Source organism: Phlebotomus argentipes, unplaced genomic scaffold (genome assembly GCF_947086385.1).
Source record: "Phlebotomus argentipes unplaced genomic scaffold, Phlebotomus argentipes genome assembly scaffold_18, whole genome shotgun sequence".
NCBI classification, from domain to species: Eukaryota; Metazoa; Arthropoda; class Insecta; order Diptera; family Psychodidae; genus Phlebotomus; species Phlebotomus argentipes.
Window position 1 is genome coordinate 16926843 of NW_026776177.1, and position 25320 is coordinate 16952162.

Here is a 25320-nt window from a genome sequence, read left to right on the forward strand (position 1 = left end):
AATAAGTAAAGGGCTGGAGAGACAGAGTGGGGAATTATGGTCACAGGGCAACTTTGCAGATTTGCATGCAAAACACTTCGCTCGCTCCCACAATTCGCGACAAGGCTGAGCGCGCTGCGCCTTGACTTTAAGGAATAGAAGAGGGATTGCAGTCCTTGCGTGTTGCGTGCGGGATTTCTGCACAAATTTCCAATTCACAGAGGATTGCCGTGTGGGTGGCGACACGTCTCAATGAGGCGTGCGCGCCGGGCTAATTTGCGTGTCACTGTAAAAGGATATGGTAGGCTCGTACATTGGATCGCCTGAGTTGCAGTCTGAGTTGCGGTCGTTGGTGTCCATGGCGGCGCGGATGTGGCCGTAGTCGGGCGAGCTGCCGTGATGCGCGGCGGCCAGCAGCGCCGGGTGCAGCATCGTGGGCGGATGCGGCAGCGGCGGCGAGTCCCTGGTGTCCATCATGCCGCCCAGGCCGGGCGGGCTTGAGGACATCTTCATGTGGTGGAGCTGCGCGGGCTGCGGCTGGGGCGCGTGCGGCCCGTGCGGCGCGTGGGGGTTGAAGAAGGGACTGTAGGGCGAGAACACCTGCGACTCGTGGAGCGAGGGATTGGGAATGGCCACGGACGTGGGCAGTGACATGGGCATCATCGACGGTGGAGGCGGATGGTACGAGGGCCGCGGCGACGGGCTCCCCGATGGCGTGCTCGTGGCCACACTCACGGGTGGATTCGTGTAGGGCTTCCCGGGGCCGTTGCTCGGGCTCTCCATCTGGGCCTGTGGCGGCCCAATGCCGTCCTGGGCGAGGATGCGACTCACCGTGCGCGGTGTGATGCGCGTGTCTGTGACTTTGGACCTCTTCTTCTTGGGCGTCACCACCAGCGGCAGCGCCTCGGTCTGCTCTGGGTTCTGCTCACGCGGGTCTGGCATGCAGAAGTCATTGAGCTTCATGGAGTTGTACAGCGCCGCCGCCGTGACGGGGTTCATCTGCTGCTGTCCCTGCGCCTGCGACTGCGGCTGCTGCTGGGGCGGCTTGGGTGCCTGAAACATTGCCGCTGTGGGCGAGGGACGAACGTGAGGTGGCATATTCATATTCATTGCTAAACTACTATCGTGCTGCTGCTGCGGCCCGTTCACGTGCATCGGCATCCCCATGGGTGGGAACGCGCTGCCGTTCATCCGAGGTCCGCCCTGAGTCATCATTGCCGCCGGCGCATGGCTCGATGGCGTCTGCTGACTTAGGCTACTAACAACTTGCTGTCCATTACCTGCTTGCTGCACGACACCTTGCCTGTCCGCCACTTTGGTGCGCGGCGACTTGCGGTCCAGCAGCTGGGACGCCATGATCAGGTCCTTGCTCAGTTGCTCCGCGGCCGCGGCCGCCGCCTCGGATTGCTTGCCGAGGAAGCGTCGCTGGTGGATGAAGCGGCTCACTATGGAGTCCACAAGATTGGAAAGCGACGCCGTGATCTCTGACTTTAGCATGTCGGCGAGCCCCTCCAGGTCGGAGCCCGACATTGGTCCCACGGCGCTCGCCGTGCGCATCATGCTGAGCCTGTCCGACAGGTCTGACGGCAGCGCGGCCACTTTGGGCGGCATTTGCATCGGCTGCTGCTGCGGTTGGCCGGGCGAATGGTGAGTCTGCTGCGGCGGCGGCTGAGGCGGATGCTGCGCCGGCATTGGCAGTGTGGGCTGCGGCTGCGGTTGGCTGGGCGGCTGCGACTGATGTTGCGGCTGGTGCTGCTGCACTGGCATCGTGGACGCCTGCTGCTGTTGTTGCTGCTGCTGCAGCCGCTCGCGCTCTCGCTCATTGTGCTCCGCCACCTCCTTGGCCATCCGGGCTTCCTGCTCCAGGAACAGTTTCTGACTCACGCCCAGGTACATGGCAGCGGCGTTGCTGATGGCGTGATGGGAGTGCTGCGGGTGCTGCAGCGCGGCCAGCTCGTGCACGGCACTGCTCGCGGCCCCGTGCTGCATGTGCTGCAGCAGCGGATGCGCCCCGTTGAAGCTGGGCGGCAGGTGAGGGTGCAGCGGTAGCTGCGAGTGCAACTTCCCCGGGAGCATCTTGCTCATCACCTGAGACAGCATATTGGGCGTAGATGTCTTAGGCGATGGCAGCTCCTTCAGCGGTGATGACATGGGCATCCGCTGCACCTTCTCACTCGGCTGCTCGATCACGTCCTCCTGCTCCAGATCACTCGAATTGTCGTCCGCCTCTTGGCTCTCTGAATCCTGGTTCATCCTCGTGCACAGTTGCACGTACTTCTGCTGCATCTCCGCCAGCTGCTCCTGCATGGAGCGCAGCTGGGATTTGAGGGCGTTCTTCTCCACGCGCTTCTGGTGGATCTGCGGCGACTCGATCCCATCGTCATCGTCCTCGCTCATGGAGCCGAGGCCCAGGTACACCGCCGCCGCGGAGGCCGCGTATCGCTCCACGGCGCTGTTGTCGTGCTGCTGTGGGTGGTACAGCTTCCGCTTCTTGCACCCATTCACCTGAGGCTGCTGCGGCGGCAGCGCCGGGCTGGAGCGCATCGTGGACACGATGTTCTCCACGCGCGCCCGCTTCATGTCCAGCGCCACGGGCGGCTCACCCTTGCCCTGGGGCGACGGCGACATGCCGCCATCCTTGTCGTTGTCCATCTCGAGCTCCTCCTTGGGCCGCAGCAGGAGGCTGTCGTCCGGATCGGGGGAGGGCATGGAGTCGGAGTCTGAGCGCGAGTTCAGGCCCATCTCGTCGTCCAGCAGCTCGTCTCTTGTCCTCAGGGAGTCCTTCTTCTGGCCACCCTTTTGATTCATGTGATTCTGTTGGGAGCGCACATCCTGGCCCGCCTGTGACGTCTCATCGGCACTACTCGAGTCGCCCAACGAGATGGAGTCATTGCGCTTGATCACCTTGCCACCGCACTCACTGGAGTCACTCATATCACCACTGCCACAATTGCCACCCACCGAGTCACCCTTGGCGTCTGAATTGATGCTGTTGTTGTTGTTGTTCTTGTTGATGCTGTTGTTGTTGTCCGGCGAGCTGCGCTCGCCCGACCCGCCGCCCGCCTGGTGGTTCTGGGCGGCGCGCAACTCCTGGTCCAGCGCCATGAGCTGCTCCTTCTTGTTCTGCAGGATGTTGCGCAGCATGTGGTGCGCCAGATCGCTGGGCTGGGGCGGCGTGCTGCCGCCGTCCAGCTCCACACTACTTCCACTACCGCCGAGACTACCGCGGCGTATCACTGCACCACCACTCGCGCTCCCCGTGCCCCCGGCCGGCGAGTTCAGCTGGGCACCCTCGAAGCCATGATTGGCCACACCGTCCGCGTTCACTACGTCCATCGTGGACAGTAAGTCCGGTCCAGAGGCGTCCTGCGCCTGCTTCACTTGGCGGCCCAACAACTCGTTGAGCATCTTCGCGGGCCCGTAGTTGGGGCCGAACAGTCCGAAATGCTGCTGACTCTGGCTAAAGATAGCCCCGTAGAGACCTCCACTCATGAAGGATGGTCTTGAACTGAAATTCGGTATTGACGAGTAACTGTTTCTTGGTTCGCCCGCGTCTACACGCTGTCTGGTTCGTTTGGATTTCTTCAGTAACTTATCTCCGTACAAGCCGTAACAGTCTGTGTCCTCCTCTGATGACATCATAAGAACAACACAACTTTATTGGCCTAGTGACCATAAAAGTGGGAGATGTGTTCCCCCCTCCAATGTTCTTCAACGTATTCCTCGTCTGCTTACACTTATTACTCAATACTTGATTCTCTGGATGTATCGCACGACTCAATGCCCCTTCCACTTGCCGACGATGCCCCTCTCTTAACCCGGCCTTAGAATTCCCCTTCCATCGCATGGACCTGCGAATGAGAGAGAAAGAAAAATGCCATTGTTAGTATCGCACACAGAACCACGCACACAACCGCATCTTAAGCTCATTCTCTTTCGTCTTTTTCGCTCCATTCATTCATTCATACATCGTCGATATCGCTCCTCTCCCAATTCACACAGGCACTCGCTCTATCAGCTAAGAATCCTAAAAAGATCCTGGCCAGAAGTATTCTGGCCACTCGATTAATGGCATATCAAGTCTCTGGGATTATCCGAAAACTGCATCCAGGAAGAAATGCAAGCCATATGCGGCCGCAGAAGAAGGGGACTCGTGCCCCTATATCGCTATTGCGAGAGGCACTCATTCAAGGGTTTGCCGGTGCCGCACAGAGAAATCGTGTGCTATGCGGAATAATGCCGAAAAGGCCGGGGTGAGGAAGAATAAGACACACACACGCTTGGGGTGGAAGGAGAGCGAGAAGGCGCATTTGCACACCTGGATGAGTGATTTCGAGTAAGCAGAAGGCACCCCTCGACAGAGTCTCACGAGTCAGCTGGACGGGTCCAAATGTTGTGCAGACAAACCAATTTTCTCAGCCGCAACTCAGACCCCCGCAACATGTCGAAAATGTTAATTTGACTCATCGCTGGGCTTGCGATCAAAGTCACAATGACGATGCTTTTGACATATATTATTGTATATAGTCATTAGATAAAAGATTCATAAAAAAAAGAGGCAAGAAGGGGTTTGTCACTGCGCGCTCATGTACACAAATCCTATCAATTCTTTGAGCTATCTCAGTTATTAAAGTAAAATGCAGAAATTATTCTTAAACCAGGAATTCTTGGAGGCCAAAGGGAAAGTCTAATTAAAATTTGAATGGGAAATACAATCGTAACTTTTAAATGCCTTTAAAATTTAAACTGCTGCCCTCTGGCGGCCATGTGTGGGAAAAATAATCAGCAAAAATTCAAAACATTCAATTATTGAAATTTGTACGGAGAAATTTTAATTTAAATACAGCTTTTTCTCCTATGATTGGCCCCCGAGGAAACCTCGAAACACCGCCTGAGAAATTACCATCAGTGGAAGACTCTATTTGATTGGAAAGAATGGTGTCCGAGGAGCATTTATGAATAAATAACATGTCTTAATAACACGCTGCCTTGGCAGTTAGGAAATTTCTCACAATCGTCCGAGGGCGGCAAATCGATGGGGTGGGTGGCGTACGTGTAAGTTGTATTTCTGTGTCGTATATTGAGTAAATAACTTTGATAAATCTGCCCCGATAAGAGGCACTTAAACCAACAGACACGGAAAAAGAACGCAAATGACTGGGCGAGGGAGGCCTGTTTGGCCTGATCAATCAATAATGCGACTCTTATCGAGCGCCCAGTGGAAGATAGACACCTTGTCGACTTTCTCCACTCACAACAGAATAGTTTGCGCCAGTCAATGCACCGTGCAAAACTTCACAAAACTTTTCCTCGTCACAAATGGGTGCAATTAATAAGTGATATAGTTTGACGGGAGTGAGAGAGAGAGAGGAGGAAATATTCCCACGAGACAGAGTTCCGGTCTCCAGGTTCTGGTAGAAAATCATTGGCGCATGAGAAATTTTTCAAGACAGTGGCATTGTACGAAAAACAAAGCCTCATTCACCCCTAATTACTATGAAATATTCATGGGCCATATTGCACACTCGGGCACCAGCAGCACTCCTTGGAAACTGCGACATACGGTGGAGTAATTATGCCGAGTTTCATACTTCAAGGCGATAAGGTCCCACTTGTGGTGTTGGTGAATGTTTTCTTCATGGGAAAAGTGCCGCTGCTCCTCTAGTATGCCCAGAATATGCTACTTTCAGGTATTCTCAAGTCAAACAATCACACTTCCCATGTGCCTCATGTTTCGGGATGTGGTGGGATTGAGTGCAAAAACAGGCACGAAGACTATTCTTCTCACACTCACAAAAGACATCCTGAAGAAATTCATCTTCTTTCGAGCCTCTGGCGTTCCAAGAAATTGTGAATTATGCTTCAGGGTGTTCATCGGACGTCTTAAGACGCACAGAATGTTTCATTTGAGTAACTTCGGGTATTTAAATTTATCGGTCAGAGGTCTTTTAAATGCCACCGAGTCACTCGTGACGATAACGACTTCCCAACACTGTCGTAATCTCGAAGCAAAACACCCACCTGAACGCACCATATGCCACGCTCCGACTGATTCCGTCCCTCTCAACGTCTTCAAGACATTTAAAGCGAGCAGTTGGCAAGACTTAAGAAGGGTGCCTGCGGAATTGTACGGTAAGTCACTCAATGGAACAGCCTTTTAAAACCATAATCAATGTTCCTCCAGGTACGTTACCTGGAAATTTATCTTCGCCCCACGACGAGAGAGAGGCAAAAAAAGCCATCAGACAATTTTTAACGAACTTTTCTTGGTGCCCGTCCAAGAAGTACAATATGATTGTGCCAACAAGCAGAACGATTGAGGCCGCGCTGTGTGGATGGTTTTTGACTTTGTGGGAAGACAATTAAAGAGATCAACGGTCAGTCTTGAATATATCAATTTCATGTAAGCCAAGAGGAATGCAAGAAGAGTGTCGTCACGGCGGTTGCAACTTCCTCATCCTTTAATGTACTTTTTTCGTCATCTTCGCGCCCTCATTGTTTGCCACTAAAGAGTCTGTCGATGAGAGTCTCTGATTTGTCCGGAAGTGCTTGTTAAATAGTGCGTGGAAATTTCTCCGCCACTGACATCTTTGAGGTTTTTCACCTTCTTCGCCTTCCTCGTCTCCTTTTCACATCGTCCCAGAGGGAAAGAGAGAGAAAGAGAGAAAGAGAGAGAGAGAGAGAGAGAGAGAAGTGTGAACACTTTGGGATCGAACTTCTCCATCAGATAATTATTGACAGTAACCCAAAAAATTACTATATTTTAATGCAATTATTAGCAAAATGTTTGTGACAAGATAAATTAATACAATTTCAGGCTAAATTGCTTGTCAATTTTATAAATATAGAATATTTTCATTAATTTTAATAACACTTTCAGTGAATTTGATAGAATAAATTAACTGAATAGATAAGTGAAAAAAGCCAGAGGTTAGAAAAATCTGCGGCTAACAGAATCTCGTTTCTATTATTACTTTATTAGGGCATTTTGGGATTGCCTTGGAAGGTATCGCAGCCACTTCTGGCTAGCAAATCAAGACCCCCATGAATATTAATGCGAAGGACTCTCTCCGTGCATCTCCGATTGCAATGCAAAGAGCAATTTCTCAGCAATTGCAACTGCATGCATGCCATATTATCTCAATTCCAGCTCCTGAGAAGAGAATTGAGTGTCTGTTTGGAAACAATGTGTGAAAGACCACTCAACAGGATGTTAATAATACACTTATGCTGGCTTGTGATTGCGATTAAGAAAAAGTGCTCAACTCTTTTTTATCACTCAACTTTAATGGGTTTATTGTCTCTTCTTTCCTTCCTCTCGCCATCGCTCCTCCTCGCATAGTTTTATTTCCGTGTGACAAGATGATTATGTATGTTGGGAAAGGCTTCTTTACACTCTTCAGCGTTTGTGTCTTTGCATGGCTGAGAGTGTGATAATTCGAGGGTGTTCCAGTTTCCCTATGTGAAAAGGCCTCTCGGAATTGGCTCTGGCTAAGTGGGGTGGCCTTAATGTGCCAAATTGTCAACTTCAACTTCCGATTAGTGTTGCAGAGCGGAAGACAAAAGAGACTCTATCAGGGGATCATCTCACAAATTTGCCACGGAGACACTCTGGGTGCAAATGAAGCACGCATTTCGCGGACTCGATGGGAGGAAATAGCGACAAAATAAATGAGGAAGCCACTCTTAAAAGACCCTCCGTCAGACAATCTCAGTGGGGAGACTTGGGGCGATTGAATGTGGAGCACCGCAACATCATACCTTTCATTGCATGGGTTCAGCGCGAAGCTCGTGGCGTCGTGCAAAATCATTGGCAACAGAGAGAGTGCAAAGGCAGCTGAAAAGAGCCACGAATCCGCCTGACAATTCACAAGGGAAAGACGATTTAGTTATAGAGATTTAACTGCAATGAGTTGCGAGCAATTGACGTTAATTTCATTTGTGTGGAATATTTACAAAACAAATTGTCGCAAAACAATTCCCTTGGCAATTTTCTTCTTCCCAAAGTTCCCAAGCGAATGCAACTTCCGCGCCTCCCATTTTCGCGCCCGTCGCGAGAGCATTCTGATTAGAATATCCGGTTCTGCGTGTTTTATTTTTCCTCAAGTAGAATTAATAGCCGCGCCGTTCAGATGGTAACACAATTCCTCCTCCATGTCCAGAATTGTCTCGCGAGCAATTGATCTGAGTTGTTGCGCGTCAATTTGTTCATTATTCTGCACTATACATTATCCACCACACATTGTCACATGGGAATATTTATTTTTAACCACTTGAGGAGAGTGTGAGAATTTCTCCGCGGGAAGACACCCATTGTGCGCGACGCTCCTCATCTGCCTCTCGAGTGACTTAATTAATTTGATTGTTTTTATCTTCGTCCAATTAATCGTGCTGGATGCATTCGGAACGCGAAACTAATTTGTATAATACGTATGAGTCACTCCTGCCATGAATACATTCAATTAACATGTCTTCATCAAATACACATGAAACATAAATACAAAAGGAGACTCTGAAAAGAGAGCAAAACGAGGAAAAAACAGTACAAGAAGCAAATGAAGAACATGGAAATGTGTGGCCCCATTTTATCCTATGACTCTCAATGGACTTTTTTCGACACCCTCCTATATTTTCCACACTATACATCGCGCATTTCACGCAGAGGGTCGAACGAGGTGTTTTGCTTGTGTATTAATTTAAGAAAAAATCCCTCATCAGAACAAGAAATTGATTTTATCCATTTCAAAGTATCTCTTGAGTCTGTCAACTAAGATTGCCGACTAATTTTTCACCATCAAAATGTTGCACTTTCAAGTCCTCTGGAGCACCCAAACCGATCCACCTTGTAGGGCCTTTCTATTTCAGGAAAGTTCACCCTCTCAACAGGCATCTATTTGCTTGCCAACAGTAATATGCCATTTAATTTTAATATCAATCAAAAGTTTTGAATAAAAAAATTACATGTTAACGTCTACTTAGTGGCTCAACTACCAATTTTCCGAATGCACTACAACTTCAAGCCAACTCCTCTTGGCTATTGAAAAATCAAACGTTAGCCATTGACTTATGAGAGTCACTAAATTAAACATATCCCCAGTTTTATCCACCGGACTTTTGTGGGCTTCTTGCGAGTGATTATTTGTACGGAGAGAAATACAGCGCACACATCCACAAAGTTTGCCTTAAACCTCCTTCAAACTGGCTTGTCTGCTGGGAAAATATTTGACAGAGAGATGAGGACGACTTTTTTTTTACACGGCCCAGTGTCAATTGAATTAAACATTTGCTCAGTGGTGAATAAACACCGTCGTCTGAATAATTAAGTGTGCTTCTGTGCAGTGATTTTTCGTCCTTTGGCGCGGACTCGCGATGCATTTCTGCCTCCAAGTTTGACCATTTTTGATTGACATTTGTTTGACACATTATTTTTCACGTATGAATGGTGTATTTCATGAATTTGTCATAAATGCGAATTATGTCACAGAGGAATGGATTGTCGATTGATAGTTTGGTGGATGGTGAATAATTAAATGAATGCCGCTTGTTTAATTTCATTTCCCATTCTCAGCGCATTGCCAGTCAAATCACAACCTCCCCGTAATTTGTCCAAAAAAGCGGAAAACACAGTCCCCGCAAAATTGCATTGTGTTTTCAGCTTCTTCGGCAATTGCCAGCAAATCCTTAGGTACTTTGGCATTGGGAGTGCTGATGAAACTTTCAGATGAACACTTGAGAAAATCCCGAAGCTTTTCCATAGGTTGCATTTGGTTGTGCAAGTTTTTGGCTCACAAGTCGCCAATCTCAACCCATTTCGAGTGATTTCGAAGCATGGCAATAGTTGAAGTTTATGCAAGTTGTTGCAAAATACTGCCAAGTCCTTAAACTCTTCTTAAGCTACATTCACCAGGCATTAGTTTTGAGGTGGATTTTGAAAATGTTTCCGTGCACACTTCAAAATTGGCACCGACAATTCTCTCAACTTACAAAGTGTGAATGTATAGTGAATATGCATTATGCACTTCTCCAATGGCTGAAGCCAAACAATGCTCGCCATATTAATCAATTCATAATTTGATTATAGGGCGCACCGTCGCGAAATCACGATATTAAATTATGAAATTAAAAAGCCACCAACCACCACTCATGAATGAGACAATCATTCACAGTGATGGTTCTCTGTCTAAATAAATAAATTATTCAGCCATCGAGAACTGCATGCGGAGCAGACAATTCGGCCTGGGAATACAATTAAGAGGCCCCCCCCAAAAAAAAGTGGAGGTAAAAATGCACTGTGCCATCCATCAATCTATATCTCCACCCTTTTGGGCCGAAACCGCAGCAAAAATAGTGGCCATCGCCAGAGTGACAAGACTTTGCATTATTGAAAAGCGAACTGTTTTTGGTCATTTCGGTGTGCAAGAATTCAGCCGATAAACATTTTCGTCCTGGCCAACAAAGGCGCAAACAAAAACCCTCAATGAATTTATCATATTGCAATAATAAAATTGCACTTGTATAACTTGCTCATCTGCATTCCGGGCGCTCTTGTCTCACACGCGGACACTCGTCGGAATCGGAAGTGTAAAACCTCAGGCTGCCTCGTATCGGGTTTCATCTGAGTCTCTCTTGAGACAATTGGAGAGTGTTTGATGTTCTCTCACGGAGCACATCTTACCAGCCGGAAATTGGATTTATTTGCCATACACAGAAGCGAACTGGGAGATGTGAAATCGATGATGGCCATTAATTAGGCTCAATGAGAGCGAGTATTTTCGTTAATTGCCCCATTAATCGGATCTGGTCAGCTAGGTTGCTCAGCCCTGGACGCTAAAACCCTCCACGTCTAAATAAATTAAAAGCTGAAGATGAGGAATTGAGTGTTCTTCAAATGTATAGACACAAAAGTCGCTGAGGAGTGATGAAATGAATCTTCTGGGCATCTGAATCACCCTCAGACATATAATTACTGGTCGATGTTGAGTGTTTTCCAAGCCTTTTTTCACAAAGCCACCCGCAAAGCTCTCCTCCTTTGCCACCCCTCTTTTTTTCCTCCCGAAGAGCAAAAGAGGGATTTTCAAACAATTTTCGCGGTGAACCCTTTTTCGTCTTGCCAGAAGGCGTGTGTATTAAAGTCGACGAACAACGACACTCTATATAGAGTCTATATTGATTTTTTAACTCTTTTCTTATTTGCTGAGTGTCTGCGTAACGCACGGACGACATCCCTGCGAAAATTGTACTTAGGGAGACGTCGTGCCATTATCATCGTCATCAAAAAAAACGGAGACGCGAAATTGTTGAGAAATGATTGCAACTTTGTAGGGCTTAAGTCTGTGCGGTGCAAGGGAGTGTACAAAGGCCCAGACAGGCACTTTCAAGACAAAACCCTTTAACTCGCCCCCCTTCCTCGGGCTCTTTAGACACGGCGGCAGTTGCATTCACTCCCCCCGCCCACTCGCCAGCGTCTCGATGCACATATGCAGTGCGACGGAGGCTGAAAGAGTAAATTTCGCAGTCGCAAAGTTGGGGTGCCAGGCCATTGTCTCCCAAGTATCTTGCACTGGGTGAGAGAAGATGACGAGACAGAGGGAGCGACTGAGACTCTAATTTTATTCTCACACCCCCGCAACACTGTGATGCACACACGTCCCACACTCACCTCCCGTGGAAAAACGGTGAGTCTGAGTGCAAGATATATGCATAAAATGCCATGGATCTTCATCACGTTCTCGCAAGGAAAAAAAACCGCCCTCAAGAAGAAATGCCATAATAAAATTCCCATCAGAGATTTGCAAGGAGTGATTAAAGGAAAGGGGATTTTCAGACATTTTCCAACACAACTCCTCAATGAGGACAAACTTTTCTCTCAATGCACTTTCTAGAAAAATTTCCCATGAGAGAATTCATTAGCGTGGAAAGCCCGGCAGCCGTTTCCCCTCATTAAGAGTCTGTCTTTTTAATTTGTCTTAAGTTTTGCACACCCTCCCCCTCACACTCTTGTCCACTTGAGAATTTTTATTCCATCACGCAGCTTCCTTTGCACTACGATTTTTCATTCGGCGTCATTATAAATTTTGTGCACTTCGCGCCGGAGAAAGTCATGCCGGAGATGCGAAATAATTCAATTAAGAAATACAGTCACCAAGAATGGAGAAAATGATCTCAAATGCAAGACCGTCTGCTTTTCCACAGTATATAATGTGTGTGTGTGTGTGCTGTTGTGGCAGAAAAAAACAACCCCGAGAGGCTGGAATAAAGGATGCAGGAGAAACTTGGAAAACAGGAGGAAATATCATGAAAACTCAAAGTGAAATCAATATGCAAGGGGTTGTTGAATAGCGCATAAAAGTTTGTTTTTAATTCGCCATGGTCCAACTTGTTTTCATCAACTCGTAGTTTTTTCTCCTCTCTGTTCATTTACAGCAAGAAATTAGAGGGACTTTTCAAAGGGATAATCATATGTAATTCGAGTGCTGCACTTTTCATTTCCATCAAAATATACGTGAATATGAAATTTCTATACGAGTTAATCAAGTCAGTCTTGTATCTCAGAAAAATCCTTTGGTTTTTCATAATTAAGGTATGAGAGATGCAACGATTCTACGTAGTTTGCTCATCTATTTATCTAACAATCCGTGGATCAAGTTTTATCTCTCACCAATGATAAAAAAAAACAAGGATTCTTGTGCAAAATGCAAGACAAGCAAGCCAGAGAGCAGAAATGTTCTGCAACAATACCAGTGAAAAATCATTAAAAGTTATTTTTCTCCATATTCCACTTGATGTGCACCAATGCGGAGTTGCCTGAATTCGCGGCAATTTCTTTTAATTATACAGAGAGGAGAGCCCATGGAGTGCGATGTGATTTTCCTTCAGCTGCAACCCTTTCCGTTTTGCAGTGAAGGGCTTCGCAGTCGGCATTAATGCTGGATGCAGATAGCACGGGGTTGGGCGCGGTGTGGGGAGAAAGGTGGGCGCCACAGGACAGAGATGGAGCACTCCTGCAGTGGTGGTTCTCACTCGCACCGCCTGTGTGAAGATGAAGAAGCAGATGAAGAAGAGGGAAACCCAACCAAGATGCATTGCCGGGCGAGTAATTAAAACTCACAAGTTCATTCTGCACGGTTTATTCATTGCAATCTTATGTATGCGCTCGCGAGACGGGAAATGCGCTGAGGGGTGGCCCTCCCCAGAAGTATAAATAGTATACAAATACCCACCCCCGCCCAACCTGCCGAATGGCAACCGGAGGGTGAAGGAGTGGATGCAGCAAATATGGATGGCAGATCTTCCTCTCCATAGTGCAAAATACATTTTCCATCCTTAAGTTTTGCAGTGATGATTGCATAAGTACGGAAAGAATTCTCCACGTTCAAACACACATAATCTCAACTTGTGAATATATCTTTCCCATTCAGTCGCAGCGTGGCTTTTGTGCATCCCCCAAGAGATGGGGGGTGGAGAGGAGCTGCCAGGAATTTATTTCTTTCTCCATATCTCTCAAGGGAATTCTTTGTGAGATGATAATGAGAAATTTCTCTAAAAGACATTTGCATTATAAATTTCTCTCCTTTTCTTCTCACTTTGCCATTTTACACTCCCCACATTATGTCATTCGCACTGACGGGCTGAAGTGGGACATCGTGTGGAGGAAGTAGGCCAGAAATTTTGCATTTCGGCTGCATTAGGACTAATCAGGACCTATAATTTGTTCTCCACACAATCGAATTGACGGCATAATTGCTCTTTGCATTAATTGAGCTCCATGCGGCCAAAAGTTCTCGTAATGTGCTCAAAAATTTGTCGATAGCTGCTCAATTTTTCCCGATATCCCACAAATTCTACATTGAAATTCTAAATTTAGTCGCATGCAGCCGTTGAGGGTGGCAGCTGACGAAGTTTCAACTCAAGTGGAACGACATGTAAACGAACTGGGGGGTGAAGTTGTGTATTGTAATTTACCTCGTGTGTAAGACAATTGCATGACGCGGTATTTTGTGCTGTGGAATTGTATAACTTGGAAAATAGTATGACTTGACTTTAGAGCGATAATCATCGCACGGAATCATCCACATCAGCATCATCAGCATTACAATTTGTCTTAATGTTATTGGCGAGAGGGTGTGTGTGTGTGATTTGCAAAATTTGGCAATGCATGTGTAAGATTTTCAAAGCCACATTGTCAACCATGATATTTGCCCAACAGAATTTCAACATTTTCGTGTGAAATTTCTCGTAATTAATCATTCTACCCTCTGAAAGTTATCCTTATATTCAAGACACTCAACTCTTTTCTGCACTGCTCTTGAATGAAAGACGGCACTTTTGTCCGTTGTGCCTTTTGAAGCCACCTTGAGAATACTTCAAAGGAATTTCACAGCATTCGACATGGTTCAACTTGTCTGTTTTCTTGAAGAGCGCAACCTTGCAAGGAATATTTCTTCAAGCGGCAACGTTTTAACTTCAAATGACTAGCCAAAAATCACCTCTATATGCCTTGAATGGAATTTGGTAGTGAAGACAGAGATTAATTTCTTGAAATCTTGATATCCCAGACACAAACCTTCGAAACACTGAATATTATTGTGAATGTTTTGCAATCCAAATCTGTCCAACTCTTCTCTAAAGCATACCTCAATCTCACTTTATCCCAAGTCAAACAAAGTCCTAATGAAAAAGTCTTGCTCGACATGCAAAAACGCTGCAAAGGAAGAAAAAAATACGATAGCAGTCGAGCCAACAAATTACAATCAAGCCCGACAATTGTCCAGGAGCCAAAAGTTGTGGGGTGTGAGGTGCAAAAAGTCCAGTGTGGGCGTGGATGATGTATGGAAAATTCATTGTAGTGGAAGTGCATTTGTCAGTGGAGGGCAAGAAATGTGCTGCTGATGCCAATGTTTGTCTCCTGAGTCACTGTATTTCAATCACAGTTCCTCCATCTGCCACTTCAGCCCCTCGCGTGCGGGGGTGCAGAAAAAACTGCAGAACAGACAGATTGGACGGAATTTTGCATCTCCAGTGTGAGAAAGTCATTCAATGAAATTCATTAATGAAAGAGAAAACCCAATGGAAGCAAAAACCACGAGTCCGGAGAGGAAAAATTTAAAAGCAACCCTCCGCGCCCCAAACCAGCGGCTTTGGGGGGGGGCAGCTTTCATGTGCGCGCCGGTGTTTTGCAACCCGAGAATATTGAGCGCATTTTGTGTCCTCTGCCACCCACACCCGGAAAAGCCCACCCGGCGCGCAATCGGTCAATACCCAGGCAAATGAAAAAGCAACAACGGATATTCCACATGCCTGGCGATAGGCATGAGCATATTTTATGTATGGCCACTCGGACAATCGAGAAGCAGTGGCCGGAAGTTGCAGCGGCTGAGCGAGAGGGATCAAGAATGGGGGCCGCACTTGAAGTGCCCGGGGGGGGTGGCGGTGGTGGAGTTCAGACATTCCGGGTGGCGGCTGAATTTTCCATGTGCAGCTGCAGACGCAGTTAAGGTATCATTGGTACAAAGTGGAGCAAATGGTGAAAATAGATGAGGATTTTTTCCTCATCTGTCGCTCCCTTTGGCCACTCTTTCGTCGGAAGTGGGGGGCTTTATCTGAGTGAAAAATTGCCACTTGGACTCGAATGGCACGGGATTTGATTAAAAATTCGCTGCAGTCCATTCCGCGATGGTTTGGGGCATTGTTTGCCCACGAGGGAGGTCCGAATGGGGGATGAGTTGCGTATTCCCTCCAGCAACACTGTATACTTATGAGTGTATCTCGGACTTCTTCGGCATCGCTGGTATTCGAACTCATCCGAAAATGGAGCCTGAAATTTCCTGTGCTCCGCGCGGATCCTGTGTGCCACATTTCCACGAAAATTCCATTAATACATGGCCTAAAAATATACCTGCACGTCTTTCTAAACACGTACGCCCATTGAACAAAATGGAATATCCCCTGGCCAGAGCGCACAAAGGAAGAATTTCCCGTGGATTCAATACATAAGTTTAACTACACGTCCGGCCGCTCAAAAAGCACCCAGGCCGATGCATTCGGCATTCATCCATCTCGCCCAGGCCCGCCCCACCCACCGGGCTGGGGATTTATGTGGACACAGAGAGGCGCAATTGACAGGCCGAAAAGCTCGAGGGGCCGCCACTCCACCCAACCGGAGAGACTGATGTGGCAGAGACGAGCAGAGGCATCGTCCATCAATAGAGGCCCCCAACAAGGACACTTTTGTGTGCACAACTGCGCAGTCCGGGGGGTGGGCGGGCGACAAGTGCACTAAAATGCTAAATTTATGGCCGTGCCAATGGCAATAAATCGATAAAAGTATGAAATATCGCCGAATTCGTGCAAAATCTCCAACATTCGCAAAATGTGGAGCTTTTACCATGGAGACGCCTGGTAAATTCCTGAATATCTTTCCCAGGATTTTCCGCCTGGAAAAAGCTGCGACTTTTGCATAATTCTCCAGGTGTGCGCGCACTATATAGACTTATCACAGTGTCCACCCGAATTCCCGTTGACCCTCATGGCGTTCGCAATTATCGCCCACCGCCCGACAGTGCCGTGACAAAATTAATCACCCACACCCCCAGACGCAAGTAATGTGTACTCTTCTGCAGACCCGTGTGTACACACGCTCTTTTTTCCGCGCGCGCCCGCCAATTTCACACCATGCTGACGCGAAAATGCAACTGCGCTGCCTTTTGATAAATGATAGAGCATCCAGCGGGCGGCCGCGCGGGGGTGGCTAATTGAAAAGTGCGGGGCGTAATGGGTTTTTGACGCAAAATGGATTAGGCTTGCAATTTTATCAAACAACTAAACCCAGCGCGCACAACTTTTTCTCACAGCTTCGCACTCGCGTATCGAGATTTTCCGCGGAATGAGTTTCTGATATTCAATTTCCCCACGTAGAAGAGTTTTCTCGCGAGTTTTTCCTGGATTAGAATCCACAAAAATATCCCATATATAGCTCGGAACATAAAGGACTGAAACTGCGAGAGATTCGTGAAATGCGCGAGGGGGTTTTCCATCACAATGCTTTGAGTACTCGACAAAAGAGAAAAGATAGTGCAAAATTGATAAAAGCCACTAATAGTTGAGAACAACAGAACTTTTTTTTTTACAATAAATGTGAGATTGTTGCGGTTTTTTTATGTGTAACTTTAATGTTTTCAAATTCTCTTTTTTAACTACAAACATTTATCAGAAGTTAGTGTGAAAAAACAACCCTGTATTCTCACAGAACTCCTCAATTAGAATAAAAATGAATTGTCCGTGAGTATTGAAGGTTATTTTTCAGACTTCAGCATCTCAAAATGACAAACCCCTCGCGAAAAATCGATTCCACTCAGAGCGCGTCTTTTTTATTAGATATTTGCCATTCTCTCACTCTACGAAATAGACGCAATATTCCATGCAATTCCCTGCCTGGACACATCTTGCCCAGGACGAGCTCTCCTGGCCATTCGCTCTAACTAATTCCCATTGAGGGCATAAATAGGGGCTCTGCGAGCGCCACTAATTTCATTTCATTTGAATTTTGTTTGCCGAGAGTGTTTGGATAAAAGTGCACTCGCGCTCCCTCTATGTTCGCCCCCCCTTCCCCACGCGCCAACCCCACCCGGCGGCCCCATCTGGGCGCCCATCGCCAGCTCGGCGTACATGCAGAGCAGCCCGGTCGGATATGCCAATAAAGCGCACTGCAACGGCAAAAGCTCCACTGATAAAATTTGTCGGCGCTGCCCGGGGGGAGTGGGCGGACGTGGGGTGTGTGTCGGGGGTAAAAACGCTAAAATGAAAATGTGCGAAGAGAGGAGCGCGAGAGGCTTTTTTGGGGTGGAAAACGCCACTCTGTTGTCGTTCGCCAGAGCTGAATATGTGATGTGTCTATGTCAATTCGCGATTCCCGAGGCACATCCAACTGCCGTCATCCGGCAGTGGAGCCCCCCTCTCGCACTCTCTCTCTCTCTCCCTCTCTCTCTTTCTGCTTCTCTCGTTCCACAGCGCACAACCAGAATATAACCTAAATTAGCTGCGGGCTCAATTTAAATAAAACATAAACAAAATCCGAGTGTTCCACTGGTGGAGTTTTCCATCTCGCTTCGCGAATGTATGCGTTTTTCATCTACCGGAACTAATGCATGAGATGCGTTCATCAATAATATTGGACGAACCCAATTCCGGGACGAATGGCTATCGAACTGATGGAATTCTCTGCGCCAGAAGAGAATTCAATTTATCAGAGGAAAAAAAGACATAGAAATTGAGCAGCATCGCGATTTGTCTATATTGAAGTCTCTTTTTTTTTTAGCATTACTACAATTGCGTAGATTTTTGGCAGACAAAAGGCTCCTTGAGCAGATGTCTTGACCCACGCGGTCAAGCTGAGAAGATAAGACAGATGAGGATTGATGGCCCTCTGTAAAATGATACTATTGAGCCGGCGAAAGAATGGACAACACTCTCAAATTAATTCAATCAAAATGCACTTAATGCAGATCAGTTTGGGGTATGCTAGGGTCAGGCAGACGGACAGTGAGTGCGTTGATAAAATTACGCAGACGCATTAGACAACACAGCAAAGCGAATTCATAGGTGAAACACTGAGAAATCTCCCACAATTCATGTGAAAAGGAATTCCCCTGACATTTTACATGGAGATTGATATGAATTGGAGAAATTTATATTGTCGAAATTGAGAGAAGGGTGCAAAAGAAGGCATATTTTCTCTTGGAGAAAATTGCAATTCTCAAGGTGTTCTGCATAAAATTTCTCACATCTCCGCATGGCCATCAAAGTGGAAAGAACCATCTGCCTTATTGTGTATCCTCTATTTCTGTGTTTGCACTGAAAATAAGAGTGACATTTAATCCTTTTGTACAGTCACAGGCACAAAAACACAATTCCATGGGATTTCTTTTAGGACAAATGCCAGCTTCTTGACCACTCTACCGAAACCCTCTCCTTTCTCAGTTTCTTTTCACACAATTTGAGACTCTATACTTCTTTTGTATATGCTTTTGAGGCCTCCACTGGGATGAATCATCCCGAAAAGATGCTTGGTTATCCGACTCTCAGCAGCTCAAACCGCAAATTGTGAAAATTAGACTCAACGAGGCATTTGATTAATTATTCTGCACTCTTTTCGGCCTCTTTCACTTGACCACTCAACGAGAAGACCTTCCAAGGAGACTGACAATTTGCACTTTGAAGCCCGGAAAGTGCAGAAGAAAAAAAAATGGTTTGTTTAATACGCACTCAGTGGCTTCTCGTCAATGAAAGAGACCTGCAAACACGCTCTAGCCTTCTTATCTTCTCGACAATCTTATCCATCTTTGCGCGTCTATTTGCCTACAACTGTAATCTCCAACTCTTCACAGCACAGCAACATTCATATTTGCCCCCATCATTGAGCATTCCCTTTGCCAGTCGCGAGATGGAAATTGAGAAATCCATGAAGAAGGTAGAAAAAAGGTGTGCGATATGCGGTTAATTGTTAGACAAGAGTGCCACCGAAAAAGGAGGCCACCTGCTGAGAAATCCGGGTGCTTATTAATCAGAAATATGCTTAATACTGCGAGAGAGAGAGACTTTAATATGCCCGCAAGTGTGCCATTTGCGTCACTTGGGCCACGGTGAGACGCAAACTATGCCACTTACGGGGGTAATTTGCATTTTTTGTGAGATTTCACACTGTCAAGCAGCACCAGAAGAATCTTGCACTTCTCAGTTTCAACACTGGAAACAGGAGCACTTCAAATTGCAACAAAGCCAAGAGAGCGGAAGAAATCCTATGAGAAATTGGGCATTTTCCTGACTATGGGCAGAACAAAGTCTACTTTTGCTTAAGGTCAGATTTTGTATATGATTTTTTACGGCTGCCAATTGTATTCTTCATTCATGGTTTGCCACAGAATAATGCTAATTATTCTCTCTCTCCTTTCTCACTCTGTCAATATCTGTGATTTTGTGCTCAATGTCGCAGAAGAGAGTGAAAGAAAAAATGACTGGTAAGATTTCAAGAGCCCGTATTGCAAGCAATTACAGTAATAAATTTTTCAGTACAATCTCAAGCAGGATATTGTGTGAAGTGCTTGTGAGTTTTCTTCCAACTGACCGAAAAGATATCTCGCCAATTATCTCGACTTATGAATACATTTTCTTAGTGCCACTCCAGAATTCGATAGGGGTTTCCATATACTGTGAAACATATTCCACCATTTCACGCGGTGTTGGTCTCAAGACGGCGTGAAGAGGAGCGAATAGGCGAGTAAAAGGCTTTCAATTAGAGGCGAATAATGAGCAATTAGGATGCCTTATCGAGCATATGCTCGATTCCTCGAGTGTCAGGGGTGCCTTTTCTTCTGGCACAACACAATAATGGCCTCAAGACCCCATCGGTGAAATCCCTAATAACATTTCTTCGACACGATTTTTTTCTTTCACTCTCTGCGCAATGGGATGAACAACAAAATCCACCCGCATTTGGTTGCACATTTTTTCACCGCTACCATCATAAATCCAGAAAAATGAGGTAAGATATTCAGGGTATTGTTGATCGAAGGAAGAAGTAGGGCGTGTATTTAATACGCTTAATTTCCACCGTGTCTTCCCTTGACGACTTTGGCCCGTGCGCGCCCAGAAACCCATCAGACTCATAAGCCACCTGGCGTTGCGGTCCCAATTCAACTGCAACTCACGATTTTATTGATGAGTCTCAATTTCATCTCGCAAAACCATCAACTCATCACGGGGCACTTCTGGAAGTGCCTCCGATGATCCATATGTTGCCAATTTTTTTTTCTGGGACTCATCTTCCAGGTGAAATTGCCGGTAAGTCGGCCGGAGTAACAAGGCGATAATGGGGTCATTTAGGGCCTCATTGAGGCCACTGTTGAGGATACATGTGTCATTCATTGGCGACAAACACCCCGCCCGGGGCTTCGGCAATGGCCATTTCGCACCCGCATAAAAAATCACAATGTCACAGTGGTCAGCATCCATTGTGACTTCCTCAATGATTGCCCCAGTTGAGATGTGACACCTTGAATTGCGGACGTGCCAGAGGTAAAGGCAAACAGGACCTAAGGAGGAAAAAAACAGGAGTGCTAGAACAAACAATCCGCCTTGTAAGTCAACAACAATTCCGGTCTATAAAATACAGGAAGTCGAGAAATCTCTCTTTGTCGTCGACCTTCAAGTTAAAGAAAAATCGAGGAACAAAGCAGAAGGCATCAAGATGCTTTTTTCCCTATTATGCGATTATCTTCAGCATCTCCAGCCACTACCTGCTCAACCAGCAGTGAATGGGAACGCCTTCACAACGCAGAAACACGTTCAACACTTGAGGCGCTTCCAATAAGATTCTACTAAGGTGCGGTCGTGACTGTAGTGGTAAGGAGTGACGGGAACCTATAAGAAAGCCGAAGCAGTGGAGGAGAAATACATAAAAATTGCCAGAAGAGGACAACTGTAGGTCTTCGCGTGAAAAGAAACCATTACCTGCCCTAAGAAGCACACCATTGTAAGACATTCCCCTCTCAAGCCATGCACAAGAAAAGGTCGGACGACGAGCGACGAAGCGTCTTGAAGGAGAGAGAAAAAAGATTTATGACGTCAGAAGCGAAAGCTTCACTCTCGAGACACTCTAATGAATTGGATTATATAATTTCTTATACTGGAGAGTATCGAGGGTGAAGACTATAAATCGCATTGAGAATGACAAAGAACCAGCTTGCACATTGCCAATTTGGTGTAAAACAGAACCCCTGTGCAGAAAATATTCGCCTCTTGATAAGCTACATATTATTCCTCAAGAAGCTACAGATATTGTAAGCGGACGAGGACTTTTGCGCCCAACAGAAGGTCTCTAGCTCGACACATTGCACTCGAGAATCTCAGAGTGCCTGTAAGCTAAGTTGAACCTGAGAGCGTGATTTTCACCCCACAGGCAAACACCCAGCAGAAAATGTAAGAATCACAGCGTCGATCTCGAGGTAGGGTGGATTCGCTCTCGCCTCTGGCTGAGCAGCGCTCACCCAGCGTCCCATTAGGCCGTCCTTCTCCCTCGTCTTTGGCACACAACTTCGAGACGCGGCAGCTGCAACGATGACGTAAATGTGTCGAGGGGAACTTTTGATCGCGTCAAAAGAAAAGTACTAGGATCCATAGTCCTCCAGAGTTCGTTATAATTATTATTGTCATTCAAGGTCTGAATTGAATGCGGAAGGGAGAGAGAGAGCACATCTGCTCTTGAAGAAAACCTTCCGAAAATAAGGGGGAGAGTGAGTCCCTCGCTTTTACCGTGCAGACTGCGCACGAGACTTCAGACAAAAGCTTCCACCTGGAACTTCAAGATCGCCCAGTCAAGCCAAGACACTCAGTTTGCGCAGCTTAAAAGTCTGGCAAGAAGCCATAATCGCTCTGGCGAAGGAAGCTAAGAGAAATCCAAGGCAAGTTGAATGGACAAGATTATAGACACTGAACACTTCCTTATGTCACCCCTGCTATTTATTCATTATTTCACGGTGGGCATGTGAATTCGTCATAGAAAATATGCCAAGCATGATGGTAAGAGGCGTCGAGAGACGGGGAAAGAATACTTTCCCGACAGCAGAAGGGCCGAGAGCCATCAGGCGCGTGCTGCTGGCAAAACCAGAGTGAGTAAATACGGATCGCTGATAGTTTATGCATTTTTTTCGCAATGCGATTGTGAATCTTTCCGGTTTCACCCCTCACATAAAAAGTTACTTGCAGGATCAGCTCATCTTTGCCGCGAAAAGAGGGCATTTAGTGATCGAAACATGAGAAAGAGATATGCCCAGATGTCCATGAGTTTCTGCATGATTTCCGTGCGAAGAGAAATTATTATTCGAGTGCAATTTATTACAATATTCAAGGGTTATCATTTAAAAATTAAAGCATCTTATTTTCAGGATTATGCAAATCAATATTAGAAAGCTAGAGTGCATGTTCAGCCGGGTTTCTTAAACCCACCGCGGCGCAATCTATAATAAAATCAGAGAAACAAGCGATCCAATAAAAAAAGCATTGAATCTCTTGGTATCACCCGTTGCATCGTTCATCCCTCCGACATTTGAGACCCTCTCAATTCGCCCGCTTATACAATTTCCCAGTCTCGTAAGCCGCTTCTTGACACAATAGAAGACGGGGTCGCGTGCTGATCGCATGCGACTCCTCACTGAATAAAATGCTGTTTCTCCTCCCATCTTTATTGAGATTTTTTTCCACGTGCATCTCTTTGATGTGCATCATGGCTTTCCTCGCTCCCTCATGAATTTTGACCAGAACGAGGAGGAAAATCATATAAAAAATTGCAAAGAAACTCCATATTGTGAAATCACTGCAGTGGAAATATTGCCCACTAATTGATTAACTTCTCCCGAATTAATCTCAATAATCAGGTAATTTCCACCTCAAGCTCTCCGCCCCTTCTGGAAGACCCTTCAGCACTTAGCGCAAAGTATGTACTTCTCCGGATACATCGAAACGACCCACCCACGGCGGAAGTGGCTGAGTAGTTCCCCAGTAACAATACCGTATCCGGTGTTGATGACGTTCCACACGATAAAATCGCGTGTTTTGCCACCCATCGCCAAGACAAAGGGGCGAGAATTATCGGTGTTCGGTGAAGAAAGCCCAGCAGCGCAACACGGATAAACCCTTGCCTTTGCCACCTCGTGTGTCTTATAATTTTCCACTGAAGAATTTATGGCGATTGAGAATTTATGTGGCATGAAATGTGTCCTCACCTCTTTGTACAATTTAGTCATTCAGGCACGAGGCAATTTACTTTATTTCATATTCCGTGTCAAGGTTAATTGATGTTATTCTGTGCGGTTTGATTGAGCGATTTGGAGTCACGAGAAGAAATCTCAAGGGAAAAAATGGCTTCTTTCTGCTCTGAGCGCAATTTGCCCACCGAAACGATGACACCGTGGCGTGGAAATTGGCATCCGTGGGCCGCAATTAAGTGCTTATCCGTGTGTTTCCATCTGGTTGGCCTGTCCTCTCTGTCATGCCCACGTGCGCTCTTCTTGTCAGCGTGCAGCATAAGCGCGACAACCTCTTGAGATGCACTTGGCCGAGTCCAGAGGAAGGATTCACCGTTCAGTGAGCCTGGGACGGAAGTTGTAGTGAATCATGTCTCCGCGATGATGTCCCCACTCTCTCGGGAGGTTAATTATTTTGACGCATGCCACTTGATATGGTCATTTAAGAATTTTAGTGCCTTTTAACTCATTGCGGCGCACCGGAGCACGAGAGCGAGCCTCTCTTTGCCCATAATGCGCTGCCCCCAGTGGAAAAAAAGTGCCACAGTCACAAGTCATTCATTCCATTCATTGATCACTTATTGTTGTTGCTGGTTCAGGAGGATGCCCTCCCTTATCCATGACTCTTTTTTTCTATCTCTCCTCTACCTTCATTTGCGTCCTCCGCCGCACAGAGACAACACGAGTGACGGTGCGTATGTGTGGAAAAAGCTAATTAATTTCATCTTACTGAGCAATTTCCGCCACAAACAGAGAGAATTACCAGAGGAGGAAGCGACAGTATCGGAGCATCGGCCAGGTGTTCTCCTCGCAATCCCACTCTCAATTGACAGGGGGTCATACACGACTTAATTCTTTTGCCAACACTGCCGGAGTTTCAACGGGGTGGCTTAGATGCGCTGAAGAAGAACACCCCGAATGCTAGTGAATCAAGTTGAGTGAGAGGTTCTGTTGTAAAAAGCCAAGCTTGAAAGTAATTAAATGCGGTAAATTCTCTATAATCACATATTGGGAACGGGTTTAAACCCCCTTGAAAGCAAATTTCATAGACAATCATGTGTCTTTTCAAAGCAACCCTTGTAGTAGATCTGTTGCAGAACCTCCAGCTCAACTCCATTTTCCACTTTGACGTTATAGTTCTTTTTACTGAAACTGCAAGCTTAGGATGGCACACAAGCCGAGGGGTTGATATTAAGGGGTGCGAGTTCCGTAGGAGAAAACGACGCTGCGACTGGTGCCAGCGCTCCTGCAATTACAATCACCCTCTTAGTAGATCATCATGCAGCTGCCACTGTCAATTTTTCTGCCACACTCGTCATTTGAATATATTAATGTTTGCCAATAATATTTCTGGAGTGATGTACTGCCGAAAAAACACCACCGAATGTACACAGAATGTGTGTTCATAGTTTGCCTCCAGTGATAAGAAGTGTCGAAGATGGGAGAGTATATTAATTAGAGAGCAGAAGCTGTAAACTATTCGAAACTATTAAAGTTTCTAGTGAAGCAGAAAACTAGAGGATGGAGCGTGTTTTTGGAGACGATG

General features: G+C 46.5%; 1 protein-coding gene across 5 annotated transcripts in view; it reads right to left on the minus strand.

Moving 5' to 3' along the window:
* The window catches only part of LOC132260442 (homeobox protein prospero), a 104648-nt gene that overhangs the window by 20483 nt on the left and 58845 nt on the right, over positions 1-25320 (minus strand). For 4 of the 5 annotated variants that reach the window (XM_059758545.1, XM_059758546.1, XM_059758544.1 and 1 more), the window contains one exon: positions 280-3830. In XM_059758545.1, coding sequence (XP_059614528.1) covers positions 280-3621 — 3342 coding nt within the window. In that variant the 5' untranslated portion in view covers positions 3622-3830. The remainder of the gene's footprint in view (positions 1-279; positions 3831-25320) is intronic. The other variant, XM_059758549.1, reaches the window with a different exon arrangement.